The sequence below is a fragment of the Carassius carassius genome, chromosome 41 (assembly GCF_963082965.1).
Source record: "Carassius carassius chromosome 41, fCarCar2.1, whole genome shotgun sequence".
Lineage (NCBI taxonomy): Eukaryota > Metazoa > Chordata > Actinopteri > Cypriniformes > Cyprinidae > Carassius > Carassius carassius.
In genome coordinates this window covers 22,749,602-22,770,979 of record NC_081795.1, presented here as the reverse complement: position 1 = coordinate 22,770,979, position 21,378 = coordinate 22,749,602, and the positions used below count along the sequence as shown (strand labels likewise).

The 21,378-nt window shown below is 42.1% G+C and overlaps 1 protein-coding gene across 1 annotated transcript; it reads left to right on the top strand.

Annotated features, from left to right (window-relative positions):
* Window positions 1-2,042: 2,042 nt before the first annotated feature.
* Window positions 2,043-20,594, top strand: LOC132123251 (adapter SH3BGRL-like). The gene is made up of 5 exons (XM_059533817.1): window positions 2,043-2,216; window positions 17,113-17,298; window positions 17,875-17,955; window positions 20,093-20,236; window positions 20,550-20,594. Exons 1-5 carry the CDS (start codon window positions 2,172-2,174, stop codon window positions 20,592-20,594), a joined length of 501 nt encoding a protein of 166 aa, XP_059389800.1. The 5' UTR covers window positions 2,043-2,171.
* The last annotated feature ends 784 nt before the right edge of the window (window positions 20,595-21,378 follow it).

The window sequence follows — 21,378 nt, the reverse complement described above, 5'->3', positions numbered from 1 at the left end:
CTCTTTCAGGATTGGCCGTTGTGTTCTGACGGTTATCTTTGCTGGATTCTCGTTCCTAAGAAGAGTATAGCAACAGTCCAGACTTTTTCTACATTTGTAGACCAGTTGTCTGACTTGATTTACGAACAACAGATCTTTAGCAATGGGTGTGCAGTGTTTTTCGGCTTGGTGCATTGCTGTAATGTCTTTAAGAGATTGGGATCAAGGCATGGTTCGCATCAATCTTTTTGAGAAGAATAGATCCATCAGTAACCAGGCTTTGTGTGCCTTCATTTAAAGGGCAGGTCACATGTTCAAACCCACACTTCAAATCTTATTTCCTTAATTGACTCCGGTTCGCCTTTAGAGACATCGTAACACAGGGGATCACTTAATTTGTCCAGCTTGTCCTGTCAATGATCACTCAATATCCTAAATAACATTTTGAGAAAGTTAAACTGCCACAATGTATGTGTAATCTTAACAGAAATCTAGATATTTTCTAAGGATTCATAAGCATACTCTTTCCACTGTATTTATTTGTACAACGCAATGTGTTAAATGTATTGTTGTAATGGTTGCTAAACCCCTAAGGCCTTAAACAAAACGAAACATGGGTTACACTTGTAAGTACAAATTAAATCTCAAAGATTTTGAAACAATTACCTACTATTTGTACTACTATACTATATGTAGTTTCTACATTGAATAATTTGCATGCAGGGAATTTAAAAAAGAAAATTCTATGTTAGTATTCAATTTAAGCTTGTAGAAATTAAAGTTTGAACTTTTATAAGTATGGTTAACTTGGAATTATTTGTTTGTTTACTTTTTCTTTAAGTAAATATCGAAGTTATGATCCTGTTGTTCCCATCATGCACTGGGGTCTCAAAAATTAAGAAGGTTTTTTTTTTTATATATTGTTTTTGTGTTTTATACTGTTTTGTGGTTGCTTTTGTTGGTTTAGTATCTTTTTTTTTTCAATCTGGAGTTCATTTCCTAGTCAAAAGACCCATTCATACTTAAATACCATCCACTGATTGTTACCATCAGTGTGTATCATGTACCAAGTATTTGGGTCTATTTGTTCATTTGGGTAAGAACTATATTGAGTAGACATATTAGTCAGAACAGAAAATGATTTATATGTAAATAAACCACATGATGTAATAGCATAGTATTTTTTCAGTGCTACATTGATTAAAGTTTACAAACTCTAAGGGGAAATGAACTCGAGTATTGCAGAGTAAACTTAAAATAAAATAATTAACTGGCCATGCAAAATTTACTCATTTCATTTGCTAATTTTAAAACTTAGTTAATAGATTTAGTTAATTCCAGATTTAAATTTTACTCCAAATATGTGTGCAAAAACTTGCAAAAGAAAAATGTATTACATTTTAAATAGTTTATTCAGTGTTGGTGCATTACCGTATCCCATTGTCCTATCTTCAGTTGTCCTGTTACCCCTCAGTGGTCTCTCTAGTAAAAATCCAACAACTACAGAATAAAACAAAAGCTCAGTGTCAAAATGAATTCACTGCAGAATTTGATTTATAGTAAAATATTTTACAAGATCTACCAGTAAAAATTATTTGCAGTGTGCAATGAAATGCCCTGTAATATACACACACTCTGCAGATGCATGACAACAAGGCAAGGCAAATTACTGAAACCTCTATGTGTCCAGAAGAATCTTGTGTATCCGTGTGGGAGCAAACTCTCAAGCGCGGGGCCCAGTGTGGCTGCAGTTGCACTCCCCTAATGGATGGCCCCCTCTTCCCAGGCCAGATAGGTCATATTTTAAAAGAGAGCTAGGGACAAAATTCAGTTGTTTTCAACGACAACAACTCTTTCCCTGTATATGAGAGTGTGGGAACTTTCCAAGTTTTTTTTTTCTACACAATTACAAATTACACCTTTCTTAAAAAAAACAGCATCTCTGTCCATATATGCAAGTCGTTCCACTAACTTTAGCTGCTCCCGATGTGGACAGACAGCTGAAATTGCCAATCACTCAGACAGCAGTGGGACAAACGCACCAATCCCACCACATGATGAAGAGCAGGGGACAGAAATAGACACCGAGAGGCTCGAGTCGAGGCGGTGTGCTTTCCAACCAAAGGGGGGTGGATCACTGTGTCTTTAAACACATTTTCCTGATCAGTTTATTTATTTTGCACTTCCACAAAATGGTCATTAAAGTATTCCTGGCATCCTCATCGGGATCGACGGCGGTAAGAAACCGGAAAACAAGTGTGAGATTGTTTCAGTTATTCAACAGGTCGCTTTGCTTGATTGTGATTGTTTTATACAGATTGCGGAACGAATCAATCCAAGCATATTAGCAGTAACAAGAGATGGATGTATTTTAAACTTTTAAAAACGGTTCTACCTCAATTCAGTTTAAATAATCCTGAGTGACCTAATAACAGTTGCAGCTCTGCCAGTTTCCTTAAATATCTCTGAGCTCACATTCCAGACTGCAGCAGCTATTCCTTTAAACAAGAAACTGACAGAATTGGTCTCAGTTGCTTGTCAGGACGAATGTAACATGTTTATGTAATGATTTATGTGTTTCTAGAGATAACAGTGCTCATCATCTAATCTTTTAACTTTATCATGAACAACAATGTTGGCTGCTTTAATATTTTGATCATGTTTAACAGTCTTAAAAATTAAGATAACAGGTTTTAAGACTCCAGAGAGTATTACAATTTAAAGGGATAGTTCACTCAAAAATCAAAATTATGTCATTAATAACTCACCCTCATGTTGTTCCAAACCCTTAAGACCTCCATTTATCTTCAGAACACAGTTTAAGATATTTTAGATTTAGTCCGAGAGCTCTCAGTCCCTCCATTGAAACTGTGTGTACGGTATACTGTCCATGTCCAGAAAGGTAAGAAAAACATGATCAAAGTAGTCCATGTGACATCAGAGGGTTAGTTAGAATATTTTGAAGCATCGAAAATACATTTTGGTACAAAAATAGTAAAAACTACGACTTTATTCAGCATTGTCTTCTCTTCCGTGTCTGTTGTGAGAGAGTTCAAAACAAAGCATTAATGCGTATTGGAGACGCGAACCGTTTACAACGATTTAGTTCGATTTGGTGAACTGGTTCAAAAAGATCCCGCTACAGCGAATGATTCGTTCGCGAACTGGATATCACAAACTGCTTTGTTTTGAACTCTCTCACAACAGACACGGAAGAGAAGACAATGCTGAATAAAGTCATAGTTTTTGCAATTTTTGGACCAAAATGTATTTTTGATGCTTCAAAAAATTCTAACTGAGGCCATCCTTAAAAATATTCTTGTTTGCCGTAACCAGATCAACCCTGTCAATTTAGGACCGACTCAAATTGTTATTTTTTTTTGCTTTTAGTCCGACCGACTTGCCGGTTGTACATTTGCGTTAAGACCGACCAATTTTTTTTTTAACTCTTCAAACAACCAATACAAAAGCAATAAAATAATATTAATTATATTTTAGTAATTATTGTAAATATATAAATTGCCTAGGCCTACATACAAACGAAGGCTACGTTCTTTCTTTAAAAACCCGTGACGTCATCTATGTTTACATGGATGTCACACTATGGCCTGTGCGTTCATCTTCTCTCATTCACTGTCAGAGTCAATGGTTCGCGCTTGGTAATGATGGCTGTGGCTGCAGTAAACAAAATGTTCGCGGCCACTGTTCAAAGTCATACGGGTGCGGGCACCATAATACATCTAAAAAATTAATTAAAACAGCTCGACAACGCTTTAACTTGGCATGAAGTTCTGGAAAAACTGTGCCCAGATCTTTTCCCATCCCTTCTCCCGTCTAGACTAAAACCGGGACCGTGTCGACTGTCACTTTGTCTTCGAAAATCTACTGCAGGAATCAACCAACACAAGTTTCGAAAACGAAAATAGGAAATTGATTTTAACAACCCTCTCTCGAAATGCGTTCAGTTTTTTTTCTTTTTTTGAACACACGTCACGCAGTAACTGCAGCTTCGGACACACGCCTAACAGCAAATAATACAATACAGATTCGGGCTAGAATCGCCTACCTATGCGATTTGTTGTTGTTGACATTTCTAATCGTAAACACAGCCATGCTGAAGCCTGCAGTAAATGTTTTGCATTATGGCAGTCCACTCTGCTTATTGTTTTTCGAGAATGTTGCACTCCTGTTTGTCATTGTGCACGTAACTTCACGCCAATAAATCATCGGAAAATATTGGTCTATACCAATATATTGAATCTTTACATTCGTCCTGCCTGTTGTCTGTGGATTTACCTATATTTGGTGTCATTTGCTGTATAAAATGCATCTATACATGCAAAATCGATTTTACAATCGATTCAATGAACACTTTTCACTCAAATCAAACAAGATTTTTTTTTCACAAAAGTGACAACCCAAGAAAGCAAAGTAAACCGTCTCTCATTTGTAGGTTGCATGGCATGGTGGATGCAAGTTAAACAGTATAACAGTACCTCATTTTTTTTTCTTCTCACCTGAAATTCATGCAATAAACATATTTTTGACAAAGATTTCAATTTGTTTGTGGTCTAAAGCCTGCATCAAAATGAGGTTTGCAATAGTCGCGTTTCCACTATCGAGCTTAAACCGGGCGTGCTGGTGCGTGCCAGGGCCAGTCGCGTTTCCACTGACACTTCCGGGGCTTTATCGTACCTTGCCGGGGCTTCCTCGGGGCCAACGGCCAGGGTTTTTTGGCCCGACGAAAACCTTGGGCCAAAGCGGGCCAGCTGGGGCCAGAGGAGGGGTTATGAACAAAGGTGGGGTTTCTCTGCGTCTAGAGAGCTCAGCACTGTGGATCATTTCAGAGAGATAACAGCTTTAACACCGGTATTATCTCCTCTGGCGCCGATACAGGATGGCTGCCTCCGTGACATGCTCTGCAGTTGTTTTTGTGTTTTTGTTAGTTTGTCCTGTCTTTAGTTATATTCCTGCAATCAGTTTCACCAGGGATGAACTGCTGAACATTCGGCAGAACGCACCACAAGATATTTTTCCGGATTTCAATTATTCAGATGTTTTACTGAACGTTGTTATCGGAGGAGCAGCGGTGCTGATCAAACGCTTCTGGACGCGCAGACAGGGGAAGCGAGCGGGATTTCGAACGCCGTTGCCTAGCATCCATCTGGCAAATCTACGCTCTCTACCCAACAAAACGGACAAACTCCTTCTGATCTCTCGGACAAATAAGGATTTCTCACACTCTGCTGCTCTGTGTTTCACGGAAACCTGGCTGAATGACGCCATACCGGACAGCGCGCTCCATCTGCCGGACTTTCAGCTGTTTAGAGCGGATCGCTCCAATTGACCAAGATGGCGGCACGTACACATCGCGAGGCTCAGCGTCTCTCCAGTTTTTGCAATTTTGCAGTATTATTCCTGCTCATCTCGGGTCTGTTCGTACTGAACAGTTTTGCTTTAACATCCTACACCCGACAGGAGCTTTTGGCTATCGGTGAGGACTTTTCCAACAGTTTTATCACCAATCTTCGACTCATCCCTGAGATCGTCAGAACACCCGAGGCTAAGCACTCTACCTGGCTGGGCGGAAGTGCTCGCAGGCGGCGTCGAGATCGTAAACAAAGGCGGGGGAAGCGCGGAGGTCTAAGAGCTAAGCTAAATCTAACACCGCTCCGGCTCTCTTTACCTAGCATTTTCCTTGCTAATGTGCGGTCACTGGTGAACAAAATGGATGAGTTACGACTTCGCATCACCAACAGTAAGAGACTTTTGGACTGCAATGTCATGGTTTTCACAGAAACATGGCAACACAGCGACGTACCCAATAATGCTATTGAGCTAGCCGGGCGCTACACGCTCCGGGCAGATAGAACGGCAGATGACTCCGGTAAGACAAGAGGTGGTGGATTGTGCATTTATGTCAACAAAGCTTGGTGAACGAACACTGTCATTGTTGGGAGACACTGCTCAGCTAACCTAGAGTTTCTCATGGTTAAATGTAGACCTTTTTATCTGCCGCGGGAGTTCCCACCATATCCCACCAGATGCTAATGCCAAGCTTGCTTTGAACGAACTTCATGCAGCCATTAGTAAACAACAGACTGCTCACCCGAAGGCTGCTTTTATTGTCGCGGGTGATTTTAATCACTGCAAATTAAAGACAGTGCTCCCCAAATTCCACCAGCATGTTTCCTGCCACACTAGAGGAGAAAAAACTTTGGATCATGTTTACACAAACATTGATGGAGCTTACAACGCAACCCCCCTCCCCCACCTCGGACAGTCTGATCACCTTTCTTTGTTTCTCACTCCTAAGTATTCACCCCTCATCAACCGTGTGAAACCATCAGTGAGGACCATCAAAGTGTGGCCAACTGGAGCAGACTCTTTACTTCAGGACAGGTTTCAACACACTGACTGGAGTATGTTTGCTTCTCAGGCTGCCTGTGGCTCTCACACGGACATTGATATCTACATCTCCTCTGTACTGGATCACATCAACACCACCATTGACCGTGTTACAACAGAAAAACAGATAACAACATACCCTAATCAGAAGCCATGGATGAACAAGGAGATGCGACTTCTGCTGAAAGCCCGCAACACTGCCTTCAGGTCAGATGACGCTCAGGCCTACAGTAAATCCAGGGCTAACCTGAAAAGGGGCATCAAAAAGGCCAAGTACTGCTACAAGCTGAAGGTAGAGGAAAATTTTTCTAACTCTGACCCCCGACGCATGTGGCAGGGCATCCAGGTCATCAGTGACTACAAGTCGAGCAACTCCGCTCCAACGGTCACGGACGTCTCCTTCCTGAACGAGCTAAATGACTTTTATGCTCGCTTCAACAGCGACAGCAAGGAGATGGCCACCAAAATCTCACCCTCAGCAGACCACCAACCTCTCAAACTCACCTCCACAGATGTCCACACTGCATTGAGTCGGATCAACGCACGCAAGGCTGCTGGCCCGGATGGCATTCCTGGACGTCATGAAGTGCTTTGAGCGGCTGGTCCTAGCACATCAAAGACTGGCTCCCACCCACACTGGACCCACACCAATTTGCCTACCGCAGAAATAGGAGCACAGAGTATGCGATATGCACAGTGCTGCACTCTGCACTCACACACCTGGACAATTTTTTTGTTTGTTGACTTCAGTTCAGCATGTAACACCGTCATTCCCTCCAAGCTGACCACAAAACTTGGAGACCTGGACATTAACACCTGCCTCTGCAACTGGATTATGGACTTTCTGACCAACAGACCTCAGCATGTTAGGTCAGGCCACAACCACTCCACCACCATCACACTCAACACCGGCGTACCACAGGGCTGTGTGCTGAGCCCATTCCTTTACTCCCTCTACACCCACGACTGCAAGCCTGTGCATGGATCCAACTCCATCATTAAGTTTGCAGACGACACCACGGTGATTGGCCTCATCAGTAACAACGATGAAACTGCCTACAGGGAGGAGGTACAGCACCTGGCCACATGGTGCACTGACAACAACCTGCTCCTTAACACCACTAAGACAAAGGAGCTCATTGTGGATTCCAGGAAGAAAAAAGGATGGATGCAGATGACACCCAGGGCCGGCGCTCCGCACACGCACATCACGCACTGCACTTAGGGCACCAAGTGCTTGTGGGGGGCACCAAAAAATCATCACAATAGGTTACTAGTATAAATTACAAATAAAATATTTCTAAAAGCATGTTAATATACAAAAGCAATACAAAAGTAATATAGGCCTAGACCAAATTAGTCGAGAAAAAGGTGAATCTCGATCTAGATTTGGGTAAGATTTTTGTTTGGAGGATATTTTTGTCATTGAAGAAATATGTTTCTTTGTATATGTAAAATGTACTGTATTTGTTTGATAGCTACATTTTGTATTTGCAAACCACACTGAGTTTGTTTGTGAATAGTTGGGTGTGAGTAAAACACGTTTTGTGTGTGTGTGTGTGAAGTTTTGGCATGATTCTCACTTGATACTTTTAGCCCAGCATGTTGAGTCTTTTATTTTAATGGGGTCCGGGGAAATTGTGAAACTTGGGCTGTTAAAGATGCAGTTTGTTTGAGAAGGAAAGGAAGGCCAATCGTTGGGGTCCTCATCGTCATATTTGAATGACAAATAAAGCTAATTTTCCCCGTACGTTACAGATGTGTCACGTGTGCATATAGCTATTAGTGCAGAACGTTCCCTATTGTAATTTCTTCGCTTCAATACAATGTCTATCTGCCTCAGTCTGAACTTTAGAAAAACCCTGCAACTGAACGTGATGTGATTTTGCCAAATTAGACCGCTAAGATAAAATTTTTTCGTTGTTGTACTATGGCATGCGGTCATTTTCAAGAGCTTCGGCCAAGGGCGACATCTGTTGGTGAAACTGCAATTAAAAAAAAAAAAACCCTTCTAAAGGCAATCCATCTAATGAACAATTGATAATAACTGTGGAACACACTACACTTTATATTTATATACACATACACTTATTTGTCTAACACACATACTTAGTATACACTTAAATTATGCACATAATATACCTGTACATACATAACGATGGGTTACTTAACGTAATCCCGGGTTCTTTGATAACAGAGTGAGGTGTTTCACTATGGGAATCGCTTTGGGCGTGACCAACTACGGAAGCTCCTATGCCACCACGTCTGTCTTTGACAGACAGGTCGACCTGAGATCAGGCTCCGCCCCCACCTATATTACTCAGGTCGACCCCTACGAAGTCATTAAGAGAGATTTCTTCCCGTTCCTATGCAAGGAGGGAAGTGTTGGTGAAACACCTCACTCTGTTATCAAAGAACCCGGGATTACGTTAAGTAACCCATCGTTATTTTTCTAACTTCGCTCGGTGTTTCACTATGGGAGATATAGACCACTCCCGGATTGCAACGTACGCTATACCAATCATATGGGACTTGACGTGCTGGCTCCTAACACTGTATGAGCTAAGGATGGCTCAGACACATTCAGTCTATAAAATCGCACAAAAGTGTGTGGTGTGGCCCAGCTTGCTGCAGCACAGATCTCCTGGACCGAAACGGCTCTAAGTAAGGCCCATGATGTCGCCATGCCCCTAGTGGAGTGGGCCCTTAAGCCCTCGGGAGGTTGGGAACCTTTGCATTCATATGCTAAGGAAATAGCTTCTACAATCCAATGGGACAGTCGCTGACGTGACAATGGCTTCCCTTTGTGAGGAGTAGCCCATGACACAAACAGCTGGTCATTTTTCCTGAAACCTGCTGTCCTTTCTACGTACACACGAAGTGCCCGTACAGGACACAAGGCATTCAACCTCCTATCCTCCGGAGAAGAGAACGGAGGAGGGTGAAAAGCTGCAAGATCTGTAGTCTGACATCTATATGACGAATCCACTACTTTAGGTACGAAAGCAGGGTTAGGGGGCGAAAGGAAACCCTTGTCAACCCTGTAGAAAACTGCAGACAAGACGGGCTGACCGACAGCGCCTGTAAGTCACTCACCCTCTTAGCTAAAACCAGCGCTAACAGTAGTGCTGTCTTAAGAGAGAGAAGGTTTAACCCTATAGCTTCCAACGGCTCAAAAGGGTGTTGAGAAAGGGCCTCTAAGACTGTAAACAAATCCCACAATGGGACCATTCGCCTGGCCACTGGCCTCTTACGTCGTGCCCCCTTCATAAATCGACTTATTAAAAGGTGCTGACCTGCTGTCTTGTCACCAAAACCCACATGACAAGCAGATATAGCCGCTAAGTATACCTTTATCGTAGAAAAAGCTTTCCCTTTATCTAGCAGATCCTGCAGGAAACATAATATGTCCCTCACTGAACATTGAAAAGGGACAATATGACTCCGTCCACACCATTCTTCAAAGACTCGCCATTTATTACTATACAGTGAACGAGTGGAAGAGGCTCATGCACTCTGTATAGTGTGTATGACTGATGGGGGCAGGCCTGCTGCATTTAAATTCCACCTCTCACGGGCCAGGCCCAGAGAGCTATCCTGTCTGGGTGAGGATGGTAGATCTCCCCCCCCCCCCCCCCCCGCTTGAGACAGGAGGTCCCTCCGGGGAGCGAGAGGCCACGGCTGACCCGATAGTAGTTGAACTATCTCGGCCACCCAAGGTCTGGATGGCCAACGTGGGGCTATCAGTATCAGCGACAATCCCATTTCCCTCACCCTGGCTAGAGTGGGTGAAATCAGGCTCAGAGGGGGAAATGCATACAGCAGGACATTTGGCCATGGGTGGGCTAAAGCATCCACACCCAATGGTGCATTTCCGTCTGCCAGAGAGAAGTAAAGAGGACATTGAGCGTTTTCCTGCGAGGCGAAGAGATCTACGACCGCCTGGCCGTATCTCTGCCATATCTGCTTCACCACCTGGGGATGAAGCTTCCACTCTCCGTACAGGGGATTTCCTCTGGACAATAAATCCGCCCCCCTGTTCAATATCCCTGGAACATGGGTTGCCCTGATGGATAAAAGCCTTATGTCGCACCACACAATCAGCTCTTTTGCCAGCTGGTGCAGCTGAAGATAGCGTGTGCCTCCCTGTCGGTTGATATAAGCAACCACTGTGGAATTGTCTGTTTTCACAGAAACATGCTGACCCCTGATGAAGCTCAGAAAATGTTTCAGCGCTAGAAACACTGCCAACAATTCCAAGTAATTTATGTGTTTGTGAATTAGCCGAGGAGGCCAAACGCCGTTCACAGCTCTGCCCATCAGAGTCGCTCCCCAGCCCTTTAATGATGCGTCCGTCGTCATAGTGACTCTTGACGACACTGCCCCCAAGGGAATCCCCGATCTGAGGGTCACCTGTCGGTTGAGATGACGCCGAGAACACAGACGCAGATGCGTGACCCAGCGCTGAAAGTCTCTCATTATTTGTAGTCCCAGCCGTACTACAGATATCACTGAAGCCATTAAACCCAGCATTCTTAGGCACAGTCTGAACGGGACAATTTTCCCCGTCTGAAAACGGGAGAGACACTGAGTGAATGACGCGATCCTCCTCTCTGTCAGAGTGACTCGATAAGAGAGGGAGTTTATACTGAGTCCTAGATATTCTGTGTGCTGAGCTGGCTCTAAGCGGCTCTTTTCCATGTTTATTCTGAATCCCAAGCTGTCGAGTTGCAATAACACCATGTCTGCGTCTTTGATTGCTTGCTCTTTCGACGAGGCGCATATCAGATAATTGTCAATGTACGACAGTATTCTTATCCCCTTGTTTCTCAACGGGAAAAGTGCTGCTTCCACACATTTGCTGAATACTCTTGGTGCTAGAGACAGACCAAAGGGCATTGTCTGAAATTCGTAAGCAGTGCCTTGAAATGCAAACCTGAGATACTTCCTGTGAGACGGGTAAACATCTATGTGAAAATACGCGTCTGACAGATCGATCGTCACAAATCAGTCGTTCTGGCGGATGGATTGACAAAGTGTTTTGTGTGTCAACATTTTGAATGAATATTTCCGTAGGTGCTTGTTTAACACACGGAGATCTAGAATTGGGCACAGAGATGTGCTCCCCTTCTTTGGGATCACAAAGTAACGGGAATAAAAGCCCTGACAGCTCACTTCCTTTGGCACTACTCTGATGGCTCGTTTGTCTAAAAGAGTGTTTATCTCAGCCGTCAGGAAGCGAGCTGATTCTCCCTCGGCCACTGAGGCTATTATACCATTGAATCTGGGTGGTTTCATGGCAAATTGAAGCCTGTATCCCCGTGAAATCATGTTTACAACCCACGGATGAGCTGCGCATGTGCGCCAACTGAGTATGCGAGCCGAGAGAGGTCCCCTGTATACTTCCCCAATGCAGGCGCGCTTTGATGACGTCATTACCGTCTCCGCGCTGACCCCTTCTTGAGGCGCGCGCTCCCTCCGGCGGAGAGGCTAGGGATACACATCTCAATGTTTGGATTTTTTTGCAATCTATCGCCCTCGGCTGTCTGCCTGGCTGCGATAGTGAAACATTTATTGTGTTTAATGAGTTGGGGGAGCATATCGCCCTCAGCCTGTGGCCTGGATGCGATAATGCATTTTTTATTAAACATTCCCCTGAACTGATGGGCGTTTGAAAACCCAGTGTGAGTGCTTGGTGACACTGGAGAACGTTTTGAACTTGATTGCTTATAGCTGGAGCCCTTACTGAACTGAGAACAACAGGGCTGGCCCCCTTCTTTCTCTTTGCGGGCGGAGAGAGAAGTGAAGGGGAACATTCGCGTGTCAGGTCGCACGCTTTTTCTTCCGATCCTCGGGGTGGGGTGGGCGGTTTCTCGCCGCCGCGGCCGCAAATGAATGTTTCCCCCAGGGTCCGGAGCCATCAGATCTTGGACGATAGCAAGATTGCTGTTCGCTGGGAGGCGGTCTCACACTCCTAGCTCCCGTCTGTCTTCCTCTCGCCGCAGCGGCTGCTGCAAAACCTTGCCGTGCTGGCTGAGAAGGTGGTCGCGGGGTTTGCTTGCATGGTAAACAGAGGTTAAAAGCCTCGTCCTCCTGTTTCCTGAGGGTGCTGGTTTCTCTCATTTTCTCGAGAGCTGGTCCGAAAAGGCCCTTAGTTGGGTCGAACGCAGCGTCCATCACCTCAGCTTTTTGAGCGTCGCTTAATCCAGACAGGTTCAGCCATAACGCTCTCTCACCCGAAACGGCCAAGCCCATAACATGGCCACTGCCCTGAACCGCGCCACGAGAAGAGCGGAGAATTAGGGCTTTCACCACACATATCTCGTCCCAGAGAGCTGGGTTCGGCACTCCCGTATCTAATTGTCGCCCCATCTCCTCCAAAATCTCCGCCTGGTACGCTGACAGTAAAGTCACCGCGTTCAGCGAGCACACTGACTGCGCCGCATACTTGTGCATCCTCTGATAGACGGACGCGGTCAGACGCTCCATTTTGTTTGGCAGTGAAATTTGGGAAGAGGCAGAAATAGATCAGCGATTTGGATGGAGGTGATAGGCCACTGAAGACTCTATCGCTGGGGGTCAGGCCAGCCCCAGCTCTCCCATTCCTTGGATCTCAAGTTTAGAGCATCCCTTGGTCGGGAGCTTGCTCTTAAAGGGGCTGCACCAATGGCGGGACATCTCCTTCATGCACGCCGGCACGGCGGGTAGGAGTTGTCTCGTTGTGGTTTGAGCAGGTGGGTCCCTCTCTGCTCCTTCTGAATCCTGGGCCGCGGGCCACGCTAGGCCCAGTTTTGCCGCGGCTTGCTTGCATACCTCGTTCAGGTTACTGTCTGCCTGAGAGCCAGTGTCAGTCGCACTAGGAGGTCTCGACTGCTGGACAGGGAAGAGAGAGTTGTCTTCCTCCTCTTCTTCGTCCATGTCCAAGTCGAGGAGGTAAGAGTTAGCATCGCCCTCTGCGTCCTCGTCTCCCGGCTCCTCCTCCTCGTGTGCAAGAAGGCCATCGAACAGAGGAAGCATATCCGGGGATTTGGCTTCCATCATCTCAGCCCAGCTCATCGTGGTAGCTCGCTGATGATCATTAGCCTTAGTTTTCGCGATTGCTCCAGACAGACATGGGTCCTGCTGGCTAGCCACCGCCACTCTCAGCCTTCTCTCCAAAATTTTAACCGGCAATGACACACAGTGAACGCACGTTTGTGGGTCCGCAAGCGACGTTTGAGCGTGCTTAGCGCCCATGCACACGATGCACATGGGATGGGGATCCCTGCCCGAGATGGTTGCTCCACATGATGATGGACACGGGCGGGGTGCGGGTTCCTTCTTCGACTCATTCCCTTTGGCGGGGGTAATGACTGTCGACATGACGGCTGGAGAGAGAAGGAGTAATTCGAAGACTCGTCACAACACGTTAGTCCGATTGATGATTCACAGGGTAGTTAGCCCTTTTCGCGGCTCGCCCTGACGCGTAAAGCCTACGGTGGCTTGACACCACTGAAAATCCTATCGTCGTGATAACCCGCGATATTCCGAACAGAATAGCTCGCCTTGACGCGGACACTATTCGGTGTGACACTCAACACAGTCCCAATCCAATCCACTGATGTCGCGTTCGGTGGCGTAGTCCAATGACTGCCCGCCTGTTGAACAGTTAAGCGAAATCAGCGACAAGGTCGGACATGCTGAGAGAGCTTGTAGTCCCTCACGGGAAGAAAGCGAGAATGACTTTGTAGGGGTCGACCTGAGTAATATAGGTGGGGGCGGAGCCTGATCTCAGGTCGACCTGTCTGTCAAAGACAGACGTGGTGGCATAGGAGCTTCTGTAGTTGGTCACGCCCAAAGCGATTCCCATAGTGAAACACCGAGCGAAGTTAGAAAAAGAACTGCATTTTGTAATATACCTGCATACAATTGTCAATTTGTATATTGTCATTCCTTATCTACTTATTTGTATTTTTTTTTTTATTGTTTTTTATGTGTTTTATGTTCTGTCGCTGTCATTCTGTTGTACTGTTAAGCTTCTGTCATGAAAACAAATTCCTCGTATGTGTGAACATACCTGGCAATAAAGCTCATTCTGATTCTGAAAGGCTTTTTAAAATAAGTTGAGCTCAAAACTCACTCTTAGTTAGCAGCAAGTGTTTAAAACAACTTGATCCGATGTGGATTATAATCTCTAAACAAGGCAGAAATATTTATAAGTCACGCCCAATCGAAAGGTTGTGAGTTCGAGTCCCGGGCCGGCAGGAATTGTGGGTGGGGGGAGTGCATGTACAGTTCTCTCTCCACCTTCAATACCACGACTTAGGTGCCCTTGAGCAAGGCATCGAACCCCCAACTGCTCCCCGGGCGCCGCAGCATAAATGGCTGCCCACTGCTCCGGGTGTGTGCTCACAGTGTGTGTGTGTGTTCACTGCTCTGTGTGTGTGCATTTCGGATGGGTTAAATGCAGAGCACAAATTCTGAGTATGGGTCACCATACTTGGCTGAATGTCACGTCACTTTATTTTTTATTTAAGCGATGTAAAAGCCTATGCACGCTAAACATTAACGTTACCATAGTAAACATGGTAAACATGACCGCTTGGATAAATCAGATGTCAGCTTCTTATTCTCTATCACAATTGTTTATTTATTAAGTAACATTTTATCTGTCATCTCGTTTCAAGAGTTTAGCTCCACGTTGCATATCATCAAAATATAATAATGATTTTGTGATCGTGCATGTTCCAGTGATTTATTTCTTAGTTTTCTGATAACTTCTCTTTGTTGGTGAAATGATGGGGTTGCATGACGTTGTTCCTGAGAGGCGTGTAAAAGGCGTGTTTTAGTGACGCGCAGCGGTGCTTCAGGCCCTGACTGTGGAAACCCTGCGCTATTCTGGCCTCGGTGCTACTGGCCCGAGGCTATTAGCCCCAGCTGGCCCGTTTTAAGCCCTGGCTCGCTCTTGCCATGCGGCTAATGATGCGCCTGAAGACACGGGTTGAAGACACGGGTTGAAGACCCAGCCAGTGACGTCACTATATGCTAATTTGTTTGAATTCATACCTATGTAATCACCATCACCAAAATTGTACATTTTTTCTAACATAGAAACTATAGACCTACCTACCCACACTTTTTAAAAAAATTCGAAGACTCGTCACAACACGTTAGTCCGATTGATGATTCACAGGGTAGTTAGACCCTTTCCGCGGCTCGCCTGACCCTCTGATGTCACATGGACTACTTTGATGATGTTTTTTTACCTTTCTGGACATGGACAGTATACCATACACACAGCTTCAATGGAGGGACTGAGAGCTCTCGGACCAAATCTAAAATATCTTAAACTGTGTTCAGAAGATGAACAAAGGTCTTACGGGTTTGGAATGACATGAGGGTGAGTTATTCATGACATAATTTAGATCTTTTGGGTGAACTATCCCTTTAAGGTAGGCCTACTTTAGAAATGTACAATCTGTCCCTGAACCAAGGAGCCTTCAAGTCCAATGAGTGAGTGTTTTTGAAACCTGCCCTAATACAGGGTTGCAACACGTCAGGTTAATTTATGGATTTTCAATGTATTGTGGTCATCATTTAACATAATTGGGGTATACCGACTACGGTTTTGTAAATTTTTGCTTTTTGCACAAATATTGACTGGATATTGACATTTTTGCACATATAGACCAGATGAGGTGTCCTTAACTCTGTACAGACATGATAAATGTCATGTTTAATTCAGATTTTGCATTAATTATTAATGCATTTGTTATATTACAGGGGGATAAGTGGTTAAAAAAAATAGTGCAAAAGTTTAAAAATAAAAAACAACAAAAATCATTAAATCATAATGTGTGACACCCATTCCCTTACAGTGGATACACTTCAAAGAATGTACCTAAATAAATAAACAAGGCAACAAATTTGCAATAATTTGGTAAATTAACTCATTTGAAAAAAATATTTTAGTTAATCTAATGAGTAACAGGAAGTTACTGAATTTTTCAATTCTGGTAACCCTTTAGGGACCTATTCTCACTATTTTCTAGTTTCTTATTAGCATGCCTTTTATTAACATATTGGCTATTTATTAATACTTTAAAGCACGTATACTGCATGACCATATTCTACTTCCCTAATCCTACCCAATACATAAACTTAACAACTACCTTACTAATTATATCAATAAGCAGCAAATTACTAGTTTATTGAGGCAAGAACTGGACCTTAAAATAAAGTATGACCACAATTCTTGTCATGGCAACTAAGGATAGTTTAACATTTAGCACTGCAAAGAACTAACCGTATTATTTCACCTTCACATTTGATAGAGTATTCTTGTTCAGTTTAAACAAAATAATAAACTGAATATTCCTACAAATGTGCAAGTCAGGTTTTGTATTTATTTATTTAACCAATTAAACAAATAGAACAAACGCATAAAACATAACTAATCTGAAAACATAGTGTGCACGTGTGTTAGTCTTACAACTGTGGGAAATTTCTCACAATCAAATTTTGTGCAATGTTTATGGGTCCAGTGGAGGTACATTGGAAAGTGTTGTAACCCTGGCTGGTCAGTAAGGTTTATTCTACTGTACGTGGTAATTTGAAATGTAAAAGAAACATGTTATGATCATCATCATATAACATCATTATTTCTAAGATGTTTACTAAACATGTACTTCTAATTTGCAATGAGAAATTTTGAGGATTCATGTCAGTAATCTGTTATTACCACAGATAAAAAAGAAACAGCAAGATGTTGTGGGGTTTCTTGAGGCAATTAAAATCGATTTCGCACAGCTTGACATTGCTTCAAACGAGGACAACCGGATGTGGATGAGGGAAAATGTCCCTGGAGAAAAGAAGCCCACCAATGGAATTCCTCTTCCTCCACAGATTTTCAATGAGGACATGTATTGTGGGGTAAGAACCTGCTACAACAGACGTTACACATCTAGACATTAAATAAAATATAATGTGAGTCAGGACTGAATGAGTAAAGGTGTTTATATGTTGTTTATCCATGAAAATTCATACAAGACTGGCAGCAGTATAACACGAAAACATATTCAAAAGAGCTGAAGAGAATTATTATTTTCAAGCCAGGTTCCCTGAGGTTTTTAGTTTTACACAAAAATAAGGATGTAGTAAAAAAAAAAAAAAAAAAAGTTGTGTGCTTCTGTCTTCTGAAACCTTAACTTTGTGTTCAAGATACACAGAGAACTTATTTGTTTGCAATACACCTGGAACTATAGAATATTGAATTTAGTGAATAATGGCGAAACATCTAGACCCATTCCCCTCTAAGTTATTGTATGGTGTCATACGATTATAAGTCCACATCCATGTTTTATAGAAAAAGCAGCCTGGACACTCTATTTGATGGCTTCTTTTGAATTCCACAGAAATTAGGTTGTTGTGTTGCTATATTAATTGCTATATATATATATATATATATATATATATATATATATAATTGTTTGTAATCCTAAATTTCAGGACTATGAAACATTCTTTGAAGCCAAAGAGGACAACACAGTCTTTGAATTTTTGGGTCTGACAACTCCACCAGGATCTAAGGTTGTATTTTTTCTTTTTCTTTTTGCGTGTTTCCTTTTCTTGTTTGACATGAAAGTTTGACAAAATGTTAGACTGCAGTATCTTAATGTGATACCAATGTCATAACAAGTGGGCCAAATAACAACTGAGACAAATATTGCCACCGGTGTGTGTTTTTTCATGTTCAGTAATCCACCAAAATATCGCTTTGGTGCCACTTTAAGTCTTCAGAATTCAGATTTGAGAAGGAAATGTAGAATCCTTTACAACTGTTTTCTTCCTGTCTTCTTTTTAGCACTTTTGGTGAAACTTTCCATTGTTGAACGCAATAAAATTGATCGTCACTGTATTAATTAAAAACTCTCTTGGTGCAGGAGGCACAACAAGCTGAAAATGCACAAAAGCTTCATAATGGATCTGGCACAGAGGAACATCTTGATGATGACACAACAGTAATATTGGATTGATCTTTTTTTACTCTCTTTTTTTGCCATTCACTTTCAGTGTATTTCCAGACACGTCCGTACTGCACTTCACTGCCCCATTTCTGCTTTTTGATTCAGCTAAGTTTTTTTTTGCCTGCGAATCACACCTTACTTAACACTTAGGCTATGTTTGGATTAGGATGCACAGCATTTAGCCTTTTTTCAGTGTTAATGAATAAAAATACAGTTGTTTATCATTTGTCCATATTAGATCACATTACATTAACCAGTTTTAACTTATATTTTGATAAAAAAAGTGTTAGTAAATGTAGAATTTAACATTAACTAAGATTAATAAATGCTCTATTATTGCTGTTCATTAGTGCATGCTAAGTAGTTAAAGGGATACTCCATCCCAAAATGAACATTTAGTCATTAATCACTTACCTCCATGTCGTTCCAAACCTGTAAAAGCTTTGTTCGACTTTGGAACACAATTTAAGATAATTTGGATGAAAACCGGGAGGTTTGTGACTGTCCCATAGACTGCCAAGTAAGTTACACTGTCAAGCAGGCAGCGTACGCTCTTCTGTGTCAGCCGAGCCACACAGATGCACTGTTTTCTTTCAGATCAGACTATGGGACAGTCACAAGCCTCCCGGTTTTCATCCCAAATATCTTGACTTGTGTTCTGAAGACGAATGAAGCTTTTATGGGTTTGGAACAACATGGGGCTACGTGATTAATGACAACATTTTCATTTTGGGTTGGAGTATCCCTTTAACTAATATTGAAGTGATAGTTCGCACAAAAATGAAAATTTTGTCATCATTTACTCACCCTCATGTTGTTCACAAAAGAAGATATTTTTAGGAACGATGGTAACCAAACAGTAGCTGGTAGCCATTGACTTCCATTGTATCCATTGTCTGCAACAATTTGGTGTCCAGCATTCTTCAAAATATCTTCTTTTGTGGTCGAAAGAAGAAAGAAACTCATACAGGTTTGGAACAAAGTGAGTTTGTGAGTAAATGCTGATAGGAATTTAATTTTGTGTGAACTATCCCTATGATAAAAGAAACCTTATTGTTGAAATAGTAGGCAGTACAATGTTCATTGCTGATATTCCATTCCAAACATAGCCACATATAAACCATGCTGTTCCTGTTAATCCACTGCATTTGTCTAGTGTTATTAATCACATTTATTCAGGCATGCTGTCTCACAAATACTTAAGTTGAAAAGATTTAAAGTTTTTAAAATGTAGAAATGTTGTTTATTTTGTCCTGACTAATGTTTTCATTTGCAATAGTTTCAAAGTCATATAAAAATGACTATGCAGTCACTCTGTAATTACATGTACTTTCAACTTTATTTTGCATTTACAACTATGTAATTACAACCCTATTACTACCCTAATGCTTGTCTGAGGGAAACGTTTTTCTTGAAAGATCGAAATATGCTTTAGTGCATTTTTCAACATTGCAAACTGATTGATAATGTCCATTTTCCATGTCAACATTCCCATCGTCTAATATAACAAACCCTTTTTCTTTCTTAGTACTGTTCCTCTGGTGAATGTTCCTCCAGTTCATTAACTCACATCTGTTTTCATCCTGTTTTAAAACTTTCCTAGGAACTCGTGGTGCCTTATGCCAGTGCCTTAGCAGATGCTGTGCTTTTGAAACAGTTTTAATTCCTCTTTTCCCACTATGCGCTGCTTGTTCTTCTAGAAAAAAGATATCGTAGAGACTGAGCAGAATGGAGATGCACACATAGCAGAGCTGGAAGAAGATGATTCAATCAAGAAGGCAGAGACAGATGCTCAAGATGATATTGCAGAAGAGGAGGAACCAGCAGAAGAAGACGAAGAGAGTGTAACTGACCATCTAAACTCCTACTTCACCCTCATTCCTCCTCAAACACCATCTGTTTTCCCATAGCAGCTCATTCTTCTTCCATATAATCTCATCCTTTGCTTCATCTATTAGCTTTTTTTTTTGAAGGTTCACCTGCAATCTCACCTGAAATTAACATCTAGTGTCCTGCTTTACCATCTCCTCTCTTGTAGTTTGAGTCCTGCTAGTGTTTCCTTTTGACAGTCTGACTTTGTTATGGTGTTTATTCAGTAATTTTTTTTTATTGCTTAATGTAATTTGCTCATTTTAATTTTAACTTTCTTTTTGTTAGAGAAAACCAGCTGAGGAGGAAGAGCAGGTAAGAAAAAGTGCTTAAACAATTATTAATGATCACTACATAACAACTAATAAATTATGGAAATATCAGAGAACAATTATGGTATACAGTCTGTCCTATTGAAGACATTTGTGTACTTATTAATATTTAAAAATATTTTTTTTATAATTAATTTATGTATTTTTTATTTTAAAATTATTTCTCATCAAAAACTGACAGGTTTTTTATTCACAGCTAAAAATACATAAAACCCTTCAGTCAGAAAGATTATTAAAGAAAAAGCTAATGTTCGCTGCTCATTGTTTCCGGTTGGTGATTCAGAGGTGATTCTTATTAATGAGCAGATTGTAGATCTGGAGTGTGTTTGTAACTCTACTATTCTCTCTCATCCATTCCTTCTCATCTCGCTGACAACATTTCCATTATTATAGTTATTTATTTTGCATCCATGTGTGTGTGTTTTTTTTAAATGTCTCCTATCTGCTTCTTACAGTCGGTCATTAACTCGGTCATTAAGAAAGCATTTTCTCTTGAAAGGCGACACGTTTGCATTGGGTTTTTCCTGTGTTTCATTGTCCTCCTGCCTTTGCCTTACAGGTGTCATGGATGCATCTTCTGTTTTTAAAAGCCTTTTACTTGAAAAACCTTTCATCACAGTAGCAAAAGTTGTTCTTTAAGCCTTGTAGGTACTAAAACAACATGCATGAAAGTTCTAAATCATCATTAGCTCACTAGTTAAGGAAATGTATTTTAGTATAAAACCTGATTTTACCTAATAACCTGTTATTCAGTTCATTATATTTAGCAGACTGTAAAGGCCCTG